At 33.7% G+C, this 13,249-nt stretch overlaps 2 protein-coding genes across 5 annotated transcripts in view; both read right to left on the reverse strand.

Annotated features, from left to right (window-relative positions):
- The window catches only part of LOC143235409 (uncharacterized), a 68,249-nt gene extending 60,983 nt beyond the window's left edge, over nucleotides 1–7,266 (reverse strand). For 3 of the 4 annotated variants that reach the window (XM_076473545.1, XM_076473544.1, XM_076473542.1), the window contains exons 1-3: nucleotides 7,095–7,266; nucleotides 3,826–4,090; nucleotides 2,663–3,418 (exon numbers count right to left, since the gene is read on the reverse strand). In XM_076473545.1, the coding sequence (XP_076329660.1) occupies nucleotides 2,663–3,418; nucleotides 3,826–4,090; nucleotides 7,095–7,127 (1,054 nt within the window). In that variant the 5' untranslated portion in view covers nucleotides 7,128–7,266. The remainder of the gene's footprint in view (nucleotides 1–2,662; nucleotides 3,419–3,825; nucleotides 4,091–7,094) is intronic. The other variant, XM_076473546.1, reaches the window with a different exon arrangement.
- Nucleotides 7,267–8,151: 885 nt separating this feature from the next.
- LOC143235602 (uncharacterized) overlaps nucleotides 8,152–13,249 on the reverse strand; it is a 73,222-nt gene continuing 68,124 nt past the window's right edge. The window contains exon 12 of the mRNA XM_076473839.1: nucleotides 8,152–8,346. Within this exon, the coding sequence (XP_076329954.1) occupies nucleotides 8,152–8,346 (195 nt within the window). The remainder of the gene's footprint in view (nucleotides 8,347–13,249) is intronic.

Consider the following 13,249-nt stretch of genomic DNA (forward strand, 5'->3'; position numbering starts at 1 on the left):
GTATCATTTTTCCTATGTCTAGAATTAAAATAATGAAGGTTAACATTTTCCTAACCTAAAAAGCACTGAACACGCTTGCTCCACTCGTTTATACCCCATGATAAACTGATTTAGTTTGGTTTAAATTTTTAAAAACTATTCCAAAACATACATACCTCTGCTGACAATACGGCTATCTCTCAGTCTCTAGGGCTTCCACTCTCTGTCCATTTAAGCACTGAACATGCTTGCTCCAGTCTTTTATACCCCACTCAACTGCCCTTGGCAAATTCTAATTTGCAAAATTCTCCACCAAATTCAATATGTCCTCTATCTAAATACTGTCTATAAGCACCTCATTTAGATAATGTAACTACTTTTTTGAGACATAAACCAGCTCTTAGTGGGAAGGAGTGTCAGCAGAGGTATTATTGGAAATACATTTTCAGGTTAGGAAAATATTAATTTCCAAAACATACGTACCTCCACTGAAAATACAACTAGAATTCCACATTGAGAAGGTGGAGGGGCTAGCATAAGCGTGATCCATACAGAAAACATATGTATAAAACAGATGTATACCAAGATTAAGACAGCACAAGAGTAGAGGAACTGCACTACAATCAGAACAGTTATTGTTTTGGGAATGAAGCTCCACTCGTTGTAAATTTGTTGGAGGTGTTGTAAACTGAATAATCAACTCTGAAGCCAGAATTTGGAATACCTATGGATCCCTAGTGAAAAACTCCAGATCTCTAGAAAGTGATGTAATCATGCTCCCACAGTCATGGGATAGTCACTGTTGCTGTTGTTGGTCTGCCCAATATGAAGGTCCTCAAGAATAAGAATGGACTCTATTAGGGGAACCAAAAGGACTAGAAAATAATGGAGGGGACCAAAAAACACAACAGACTAATACTTTAAAATTAACACCTGATGCTGAAGAAAGGCGAGAAGCAAACAACGATAAAAAACATTGTAAATGGGTTGAATCCAATTTATAATTCTAACATCTCTAAAACTACAGCAAACAATACAGGACAGAGAAAAGAAACACACAGTTACTCCCTGAGGGCAGAAGATGGTAAACAAATACTTTCTATCAAAGCATGTCTACCTAATAAATCCCAACAACAAACCAACTAGGAAAAAAAAAGAACATAAGAAGACAATCTGACTGAGATAGATGTCAGCAAAATCCCCAAATCATTTTCAAATTGCTGAGGGGAATATTGATAAGCTACAGTTGGATAAGTTGGATTGAAGATAAATACCTCAGTCATAGAGTAAGATGAATCTGAAAAAACTGTGATCTGGTTAGTGATTACAGGTTCCAATCTAGAATTTTACATGTCCAAAAGATGGTCCATCTGTTGAGAATTTAAATATAACTCTTCCTGGTGGTAATAAGCCAAAGTAAACTGTTCTGATAAGCATGGGGGACAAGGCATTGCTATCCTGTCAGCTAAATGAGTGGCAAATCTCCAAGCATGAACCAAGATATCTGGAGACGAAGAAGGAACCAACCACATAATCACTTATCTTTCCTGCTAGCAAAGAAAAGTTGTAGCACAAATTATGAATAACTACAACACTCCTGTTTTTTGGAATGCATGCAGAATGCTTTGTCAAAAAAAAAGTGATTACATTATCTGAATGAGATGCTTTAATATCTACACAGAGTGTTCACCAATTTTGGTGGAGAATTTTACAAATTAGAATTTACTAAGGGCATTCAAGAGGGGTACAAAAGACTGGAGCAAGCATGTTCAATGCTCAGATGGGCAAGGAGAGGAAACCCTGCAGATTTAGAAATAGCTGTATCATCAGCAGAGGTACATATGTTTTGGAAATACACTTTTATGATATAGAAATAGACTCAAGCTCACTCATTGCCAGTCTAAATTATTTGTCACATCACAAATTCCAGAAATCAGGGATACAAGTCAACAAATTTAACAGTTTCAGCCATTACAGTATCTTAAATGCTTGTTTAGCTTAGCAACCCACAATTATATTTTTACATTAATAAATTAACCTGTACAGATGTGTTTTTTCTATAAGTGTACAGCTTTGAACTGACAATTATTTTCTATCACATCACATACACTATTCTACATGCAACATTTCTTTTTGTCTAGAGAATCAATGTTAAAAAATTACAACCTCTTTCTCTCTGTTTTTTTATTCTTTACTACAAAATCTAATTTGAAAATAGCTTATAACACTTTACTCTTCCAAATGACCCAACAAGAACATTTTATACATGTCGGCATAATGTAATGTCACACTTATGTTAGCATCATAATAAACATAATGTAAATCTTACTTTATTTCAAAACAACAGTTAACTATAATATATTATAGCATAGCTTGTAATGTGTTTTTACTTATGAACAATTTTTTTTCAAAATGTGAAAACTTTACAAATTACTTCCACAAATATTATACTTTCAAGATGAAAACTATCAATAATGAAAGAAATAAAAACTGATAAATAAAATTCCATCTGAACAAACTTTCTTTGATATTATCAAAATTGGTAATTATAAAATAAAATAACCACATCAGTATTAGCTGTTTATGTTTTATGACTAAGTGTTCCAGTACTCTTAGAAAATGCATATCCACATCAATAAGATAGCATTACAAAATTATACCAGGCAATCCTACATTTTCTTACCTGAAGTCTGTATGAATGAAAGTGGTTTTTCAGTCTCTTTATCCCTCATTTTTCTGGATGAGTTTTCTGAAACAGTGTCATTGCCAGAATCAAAGTTAAAGAAAGTTTCTTCAGTAATATTTTCTTTTAAGGGACTCGCATAAAGATTAAACATGGATGATAGGTCTTTTGAAAGTGGTTTTTCATCAGATTTACTAACAACTTTGAGATTTTTTCTCAAAGACTGAGGTTCCAAAGTTGATGGTTGGTAAATAGAGTTATCTTTCAAAGGTGTTACTTTATTAGAACATCTTGCTGTGGTAGATTCTTTACTGTGAAGATATGAAGAGTTCATTATTTCCCAACTATTATCTTTAGAGGAATTAAGTTTTCCAGTAGCACATGCAGACTTTACCTCTTTATTACAGAAATCATGTGAGGACACAATAACATGTTCTGAATGGGTAACTTTATCTGAACAACTTCCTGATAGAGCTGTATTTGATGGATCTTTTGTTAGATCAACTTTATTTGGAGAAAGCTCTGAATATTTATTTGAAATTTTATGGAAATTATTTCTTTGATCATTTCTCTCTGAAGTACTTCCTACTCCTCTTTCTTTACATTCACCGAAAAAAAATGGTTCTAAGATAACTGATGCTTTAACTTTAGTATGTTTTTTGTGGGTTAAGTCTTCATTCCTTAGTTGGGTCTCTTTTGCAGTACTCATTAATCCTACATCCTTCTGGTTCATTTGTATTTCATGTTGAAAAACACCTACAGAAAAAATTATCAAACAAACAGCTTAAAACTGTTAGAAATATCACAAGCCTCCAACAGGTACTGTATTTGAACATAAGTTTTAGAGGTATGTAAAAACATGTTAGAAAAATTCACATTTTAAAGAATAAATTAAAATACAAAGACTACTTTAAACATTTGTAAATCTTCTACCAAAACAGTTTATGAAAGAGAACATGAAGTAAAACACACACAAAACTATACATTAATAATACAAAAATATGAACATCAACTTTAAAAAAAAACATAAAATTCCAAAAAAAGCCACAATTACTGAAAGTTGTGAATTTTAAATTATTGAATAATTATTTATAATAACCTTACCACTCTTTACACATTACATAAGCATATTTTAATAGAAATTTATGCACATCCACTCTTACCAAGAGGTATACATGGGTATGCTTTTTCATTGTCAGAAGTTCCATTTCTGATTTGAGTTAAATGACCAGAAGCTGATAAAGGAGTCGAGGTCTTAAAGGAATTCAGAGAAATACTAGAAAACTGGCATTTTGGAAGACTTACAGATGACTTTTTTACTTCTACTTCAGAAGAACTCGAATGCAGATCTCTGGATGTCTCAGAAGACTTTAATCCTTCTTTCAATTGTATATTACAACTACTATTTTTTAGAATATTCTTGTTTACCTGTGAAATAGCAAAGTAGAAGAAGTTAAATATGAAGAAAAACACGAATTTCTAAAATATTCAATTTCTACTTAAAATTATTTCAAGAAATTAACATTAAAATAACAATGTTGAAAGCTCTGGGGCAGAAAAATTCAAAATAAATCACTTTAAACTGCAGAAATTCCTCTACATTCGTTCCATACTCAACTGTTTTAAAAAGAAAATGAACAAGGAATATATGTATATAATAATAGTTAGTACAAAAGGGTAACATTATAGAAATAAAAAAGTAAAACTTCTCTACACAGTCACTTGAAATGTAATTTATTAAGCACAGTGTACCTTGAGGCTAGGGTGTATATGTAGCCCTTCACTGTGATACCAAGGGTACTTTTAAAATGCAGAAGAGTTAACAATCTTCCCATAGGCAGGTCAAAGTGTACATCGCAACTTTAGAGAATTACATTCAAGATTTAATTAAATAGCTTTAGTATCATTGTATATGAATAAACTTGGCATCAAAACATATATATTATTAAAACCTGATTCAAGGTTTAAGTTATTAATTACATGAGGAAATATTTAAAAACACACTTCAATCTACCTTAGTATGAATATTGTGACATTTTTCTCTGTGTTTTCCTTCTTTTCTAAACAATTTAACACCCCTGTGAGAAGTATGGAATTTGTAAATTGCTTATTATAATAGAGGTACTACTCGGGAAAGCATAATTTTTATATACTTCAATCTCATTTGTCTATAGAGCCAAAAACTTGATACTCAAATCTATTGGAAATGTTCAACTTTCACATCCAATTTTTCACAAATTGCAAATAATTCTCTCTAACATTTCCTACTACATTATTTATAACAATATTATATTACATTGGTTTCTGTCCACAGAACTGTCTATTTCACCTGAGTAACATCAATGATATTAACTATATTTTAAATATTTCTACTGTGTATTTAGAAAGCCAGAAGAATCGAGATATTTCAAGGACATTATTTACTTTGAGCATGCTATTGTTCTATGTTTATAGGTATATTATTTAATCCAATAGAACTCATTTAATGTTGTAGTATCATAAGTATAAAACAGAAAATTTTCATCAACAGTTTACAGTAAAAAAAGAAAGAGAAAGAAAGAAAGAAAAAGAAGGTAAGTACTCTTCTTCTTGTTTTCATGTCTATTTTATCTTTTATTATAAAAATAATTAAAATGTAAAAAATTAGAAACTTATTAGACTAAATAAGGTTAGACAGGAAAGATGATGAAAAAAATAAGAACAAAGATTTTTCACAAGTTATGAGCACGAGCAGCTCATCTTTTACATAATTTGATAAAGTAAAATGAGCGACATATTCACCAAGTAATTTAGAGCTTGTGTGGAAGAATTATTAGTTAGACATATTTCAAAGGGGAAAAAAAAAAACTCCAGCAAAATTTTAGTAAAAACAGATGTATGCTGTAATGATTTTTAAGTTGGTTAGGATAAATAACTACAGTTTACTGTCACAAACTGCAGCCATTTGAAGAAAAAAAAAAGGAGTAATTTAGTTACAAGGTCAGCCAAATTGACTAAATGCATAGTGTTAAGGTGAAGGAAATAATAAAGTTATAATTTTGCTATGGTGAAAATGTATTTCTTACAGGATTAACTATTCTTGTTAAATGCTACCTTCTATATGTAAACTTGTTTCTTTATGCATGCCATAAGCCTTCTGCTCCTTTCTGTTGAAATTGGAAGATTCTAACGTGTCTCTCACACCAAGCATCACTTATTAGTCAATAGGAGCATGACATGCTCACATCATGCATATGGCTATCTCTATACTCCTCTATCAAACCATTGCTTTAAAGTTTGGCAGAAGGAGCAATTTTTTGAACAGAGAACAAGTATGAACAGATTAGAAATTATTTAATGCTACCCTATCTTTGAGGGAGGTAACAGAAGTTGTCACAGTGATTATAGGCCTATGAGGCTCACATCAGTTGTGGGAAAATTTTGAGAAGTCTGATAAAAATATTTTGCAAAGTCATTTAACAAGATAGGAATTTTATTGGATAGTTAATATTGTTTCACTATGGGAAAAATCTTTCCTTACAAATCTTTTTATATGCTTTGAAAATGTTAATGAATATGTAGATAAAGGTAAGGGTGTAAATTTGGTATATCTGGATTTTCAGAAAGTATTTGACAAAGTGCCACAAAAAAGATTTGTAAAAAATTTCATCTCTCTTGGTGTAGGGGACAAGTTAAATAATTAGAGAGAAGTATGGCTTAATTGAACAAAGCAGCAAGTTATCAATGGAGTTCAGTTAAACAGGATTAATGCTGCAAGAGAAAAATCTCAAGACATAGTCTTAGGACCACTGCTCTTTTTGATTTACATTAATGACGTAAATAAAAAGAGTGGTCAATAAATTATTTAAATTTACTGATGATATCAAGGTCTTGGGTGGTTACAAAGAGAATGCTGCTGCTTTATAAAAGGGTGGTTGGTTGGTTGGTTTGGTGTTTTATAGTGCAAAGCAACTAGACTATCTGCACCAAACATCCAGTAAAAAAAAAATTAAAATTAAATTCATAAAAGGAAATTAAGGTAAAACAAAACAAAGTTTAAAAAAAACAACAGCATCAAAACCAATTTCTACATCTAGACTACAGAGGTAAGAGAAAAACTACAGTAACACAAGTTGTAAAGGACTTTCTGATTTAAGCATACAAGTATTTATTAACTTGTTTATTTACTAAACAATTATGATGACAGCTGAACTTGGAATTAAAATGCAATTAATGTTGTATAAAATACCAAAGTAAATTTCATAGTATGAGTAACAGTCTTTATCAAACCACTTTTTAAACATTTATACACATTGACCAGAGTTGCTGGTACCATATAATTCTATACACTTTCTTTTCACAAGGTAATCAATTATAACTGTTCCATTACAATAAGTTGGAAGTGAAAGCTTTCATTACAAATAGTACTATTCACTTATGAAACTTTACATGCCTTTTCTCTTTGAGTATTTTTCTTCATTTTCATAGGGTAACAACTACTGATGATTTTCTTACAGTTGATGAAACTGTGAATGGCTGACTGCTGCCAATTTCAGTTTCAAGTTCTGATACATTTGAATTTTCTATATTACTGTCGACACATGGCTGTGAACTAGCCACCACCTGGCCCTACAGTGAACAATTTTTTGATTCATGAAAAACAGTCAAGGCTAATGCAATGTTTTTTTTTAAATTTGAACATAAAAAATTCACAGCTTCTATCACAGTATCATAAGCACATTCAGATCAATGTACAAGATAATATATATTTTAATCAAAGTCAGTTTTAAATGCTCATTAATTCCTAATCTTGTTATCACAAGTTCCACTGATTATGTGAAATTTTCTTACTTGCAAAAATAAGGTTGGTTGGTTTGGTGTTTTATGGTGCAACACAACTAGGCTATCTGCACCAAACATCCAGTAAAAAGTTAAAATTAAAGTAAAATTAGTAAAACTCATAAAAGGAAATTAAGGTAAAACAAAACAAAGTTAAAAAAACAAATAGAATTAAACCAATTTCTACATCTTGTCTACAGAGGTAAGATAAAAACTACAGTAATTCATTTTATAAAGGACTTTTTGATTTAAGCATGCAATTATTTATTAACTTATTTATTTACTAAACAGTTATTAAAAATATATAACTCATATAAACAACTGATAAATTTCATTTTGTAATTATTTTCCTGTGATTATACATAAAAGTTTACTTGAAAGATTAGGCAAAGGTAAGATAGCAAGAAACCTGCACATTGCAAATGAATGTACAATGATGACAGCTGCACTTAGAATTAAAATGCTATTAACATTGTACGAAATACCAAAGTAAATTTCATAGTATGAGTAACAGTCTTTATCAAACCACTTTTTAAACAGTTATACACATTGACCAGAGTTGCTGGTACCATATAATTCTATACACTTTCTTTTCACAAGGTAATCAATTATAACTGTTCCATTACAATAAGTTGGAAGTGAAAGCTTTCATTACAAATAGTACTATTCACTTATGAAACTTTACTTGCCTTTTTTTTTTGAGTAATTTTCTCCATTTTCATAGGGGTAACAACTACTGATGATTTTCTTACAGTTGATGAAACTGTGAATGGCTGACTGCTGCCAATTTCAGTTTCAAGTTCTGATACATTTGAATTTTCTATATTACTGTCATCACATGGCTGTGAACTAGCCACTACTTGACCCTACAGTGAACAAGCTTTTGGTTTATGAAAAACAGAAAAGGCTAATGCAATGTTTTTTAAAAATTTGAAAATAGAAAATTCACAGCTTCTATCACAATATGATAAGCATATTCAGATCAATGTACAAGATAATATATTTTTTAATCAAAATTAGTTTTAAATGCTCATTAATTTGTAATATTGTTATTATATGTTCTATTGATTATATGAAATTTTCTTACTTGCAAAAATAAGGTTGGTTGGTTGGTTTGGTGTTTTACGGAGCAAAGCAACTAGGCTATCTGCACCAACCATCCAGTAAAAGTTAAAATTAAAGTAAAATTAGTAAAACTCATAACAGGAAAATTAAGGAAACACAAAACAAAGTTTAATTTTTGAATTAAGAAAATACAAATAACATTAAAACAATTTTTACATCTAGTCTACAGTAGTAAGAGAAAAACTACAGTAATAAAAGTTGTAAAGAACTTTCGGTAACATAATTGTAATTATTATAACCCACCAGTTAAGTTAAAAATCACCATCAGTGAACTGAAGTTGGCTTTCCAGTCCTGGTTCCGAGTTATTTGACATTATGGATATTTCCAGAAATTAATAAAAATTTTAAAAGACTTGTAGTAAAATTTTAATTATAATTTGCCAGAATGACTAATGGGTAGTTTAAATGGCAGTGTTAGTCACCTGAAATTGGTCTTTCCAGTCATGGTTTTCAGTCATTTGACGTTACAGCCATTTTCTAATTTCAAATCGAAATAGGTGGACTTTGATTCTTAAAAAGGAATCAGATAAAAAAAAGGTCTAATTTATAAATTACAAAACTTAAAAAGCATTAAAAAGATTAATGGCCTTTAAAAAACTAAAAACATTTGCAAGGTGGACAGTGTCACCATTGTCAATGACACCATAACGTTATGGACAAACCTTGGGACAGAACATGTTTAAAATGATGCCGTTGTTGAGAGTCATAACGATGGCAAGACAGTAAAATGGGGCTTATTGTGACTTGAGAGTTAGATAACACATTGACACATCAGTCCCAAATAAAAGAAAACAATGAGTTAAAAAACTGACCAATGTGTAGTCTAGTTAGAATAACTTTCTCTTTCTAAACCTTATGGAAGCAAGATGGACAAAGTCCACAAGAGGGTTTTATTTGGAAAAGCTTGTTTTCATGTTGCTCACTCAAGTCGACTGCCAACTGGCACTGAGCTGAGCATTGAATACAGGACCATAGTCCATGTATGTAACAGGCAAGGCAGTGATAGTGCCAGAGCAGATAGATTTAGCTGCAGTGTTAGCGAGCTCATTCTTGCGAAAACCAATGTGGCCCGATATCTAGAAAAACTGGATAGAAGTAGATGTTAAAGAGAAATGGGCCAGTCGGTTTCTGATATTGGCGAGAACAGGATGTGAACTAATGTGAAGCAATTCCAGGGCCAATAGAGAACTAAGCAAGTCAGTATAAATAGTGCAATTTGAGTACTGCTTAGCTTCTACATGATCCAGGGTAAGAGAAATGGCATACAGTTTAGAGGTGAACATAAAAGCTGTAAAGAGGATTCTGCATACAACCACTGAACCACAACAAACCCTGGCAGAGCCCACACAGTCACCTGATTTTGAACCATCTGTATAAATACAAATGGAAGGATGGTTCAATTAATGTTCATCAAATAACAGATAGTATTTTCAGTCGAGTGTGTCTGCTTTTCTCAGATGACTTAAAGATAGGTCACATTTGGGGACTGTAATAAGCTATGGTGGGATGAGCTGACCAGTGTATACAGCAATGTTATCCAAGGACAGACCAAACTCATCTAACTGCACCTGGATATGAAGGCCAAAAGGAGCAATGGTAGATCATCTGTTCTGGAAAAGTATGGCCCACCAAGGAAGGAAAACACAACCCAATGTGTTGTGTTTTGGCAAGGAACAAAGTTTCAAAGCATATAGTAAAGACAGTTGCAATTGGCAGAGGTACAAAGAAGGTTCATGAGACTCTCTGTATAAGCTCTAAACTTGGGAAGTGCAAAAAGCCCTGCTTAAGTCCTTGATGATGTATGGGGTCCAGCATCTTTAAGGCCAAGGTCCTGGCACAGCCATAGACCAGTGATCCATAGTTAAATTTCGATCAAGTAAGAGCACGATATTGCTTTAGGATATAACATTGATCTGCTCCCCAAGTGGTGTAAGAGAGGACATGGAGGATGTTCAGTGGTCTCGTAGATTTGACCCATAGCTGCTTGATGTGTGGCATAAAGGACAGCTTACAGTCAAAGACAAGCCCATGAATTTTTTCTCAGGGACCACAGGCAGCACAACTTCACCAATACAGAGTTCAGGATCAGGGTGGATACCCTGTTGGTGGCAAAAGTGCATGCAAAAGGTTTCAGAGAGAGAGAAGTTAAAGCCATTTGCTGTGGCGTTGTCCCGATGATATGGCAAGAACAGAAAGACCATGTGATGGACTGTAACTTCTGTTTGACTAATGTGTCTGGTTTCTCTGCCAAAAACAAGAAGTCAATTGAATACCCTAATCTGCCTTCAGCAATGAGACCCATGCCACATGCTCAATATACCTCATGTTCAACAACTGACATGAGATGCAAATGTCGTTGAGATAGAGCCAATTTGCAACTTTAAGAGATAGTTGTTTAGTGATGGCACTAATCTTTACACTAATAAGTGTAACAGTCAAAACATAGCCCTGAGGGACTTCAAGTTTATGTGGGTTCGACACTTTCCCGTTCTTTTCTGCAGGAAGTTTTATAAAAATGGGCAAATGGCCACGTAACCCATATAAATGGAGGTCTTGTAAAATGCCATACCTCCGTGTTGTATCATAATCCTTTTCAATGTAAAAAAATTGATACAAGATGTTATCATTTGAGAAGGACTTCTCTGACTGACATTATTTCAAGTCAAATCAGGTGGTCCATGGTGGAGCGCTTTTGTTGGAACACACACTGGGTAGGTGAGAGGAGGTTTTTTGATTCAAGGAAACAAACAAGATGTGCATTAATCATCCTCTCTGAGGTCTTACAGAGACAGTTCATCATAGCAACTGGATGATAGCACTGCACAACAAAGTTTTTGCTTTTTGAACACTGTTGGGTTATCCTTATAAATTTTTGGCTGCTGATCACGAAAATCACATCCAAATTTGCCAATCAGGTACCTTTTCATCGAAATCTTCAGTTTTGTCATGTTTTTTTCTTATATCTGTGTCCAAAAATTTTCGTTCCTGTAACAGACCTATGAACAATGTTTTATGCAGTCTGGGCATGTCCAAGCATGAAATCAGGCCAGGTTGGAAGCTGTTCTGTGGAAGTTTACAGCCCAAGCATGCCTGGGCAGGCCAGAGCCAGCTTGACACTGTCTCAGCAGGCTAGAAAAGTGGCTTGCATACACAGATGCTGCTCATTGGATTAATACAAACCTTTTTGTGTGTATGTATTGTTTCAGAATATAGCATTGCCTCAGTAGCACTGTAACAAGTAAGTTAGATGTTATAGACGTTTTACAGAATGATTGGTGTCAGTCAATATGGCTCATCAATATCATAACAGCCGCGATACATTCTGCTATATTTGTGGCGAGTATACACTTGTTCATCAGAGATGCTCAATGACTGCTCTTATGAAGAAAGCATATCATCTGTACTGCAGCTGTAAAATTGGTGATCAAGACCAGGACATGTTGTGCGACATGTGCTGTCTGTCTGAAAGCTTGGCTCAGAAGCACTCAAAAGACAATGCCATTTGCTGTCCCAATGATATGGCAAGAACAGAAAGACCATGTGACGAACTTTTACTTCTGTTTGACTAATGTGTCTGGTTTCTCTGCCAAAATCAAGAAGTCAATTGAATACCCTAATCTCCCTTCAGCAATAAGACCCATGCCACATGACGATAGTCTTCCAATTCCGAAACTACCAGAGGAATGGACTTTAGACGAACCAGATGAAGAAACTGCAATGCTGGAAACTGGCAGTGACATTGATCCAGATTTTGAACCTTGCTCCTCAGGCAATCCCCATTTCATAACACTGTCAGAATTAAACAATCTGGTCAGAGATTTGGATTTGTCAAAAGCAAAAGCCGAATTGCTGGGTTCGAGACTGTGGGAATGGTGTTTGCTGTCACCAGGTACGAAAATTTCTGTTTTTCAAAGCCACCAAGATGATATAACCAAATTGTTGACCCGGCAAAGATTTTTTTGCCTTCTCTTAACATAAAATTGGGACTTATGAGGAATTTCGTGAAAGCAACAAACAAAGAAGGCAAAGGTTTTCGTTACTTAAGACAGCTGTTCTCAAGAATAACTGATGCCAAGATCAAAGAGGGTGTTTCTGTTGGCCGTCAGATCAGACATGTTATGAGTGACAAGCGGTTCAAAGATCTGTTAGTTGAGCCGGAAAAGATTGCCTGGAAAACCTTCAAAACGTTGTTGACAAATATGAGGTGCGAAAGTGTGGGATACCTACTTAAAGTATCCCACGCCCATTTCTGAGCCTTCTGTGCCATGTGGCAGGCAGAATTTTAGCACAGATAAGGATATCATGGAAAATGGGTTTCAGGAATACATTGAGCAGCTGCCTTATAATACGGTCAGTTACTGCTGCCACACAGTCGTCTGTTGAAGGCAGGATCAATTTCTGCAAAAACAGTGAAAGAGGGCCAGTTTGCTAGATCCCGCTTCACCAGGGCACGCAAGTCAGGTGGCATTGACCATGGCCAGTCTTTCCAAAAATTATAGGAAAATTATCACTGCTTTGTGGATTATTGTCAACCCTCCATGAAAAGTTGAAGAATGGTGAAGAGGAGCAAACTGAGAGATCAATAGCAGTGAAGGACTGACTAGGTGCATGAAAATAAATGGAAGAACCAGTATTGAAAAGAGA

The sequence above is a fragment of the Tachypleus tridentatus genome, chromosome 12, assembly GCF_004210375.1.
Source record: "Tachypleus tridentatus isolate NWPU-2018 chromosome 12, ASM421037v1, whole genome shotgun sequence".
In the NCBI taxonomy this organism is placed as follows: Eukaryota; Metazoa; Arthropoda; class Merostomata; order Xiphosura; family Limulidae; genus Tachypleus; species Tachypleus tridentatus.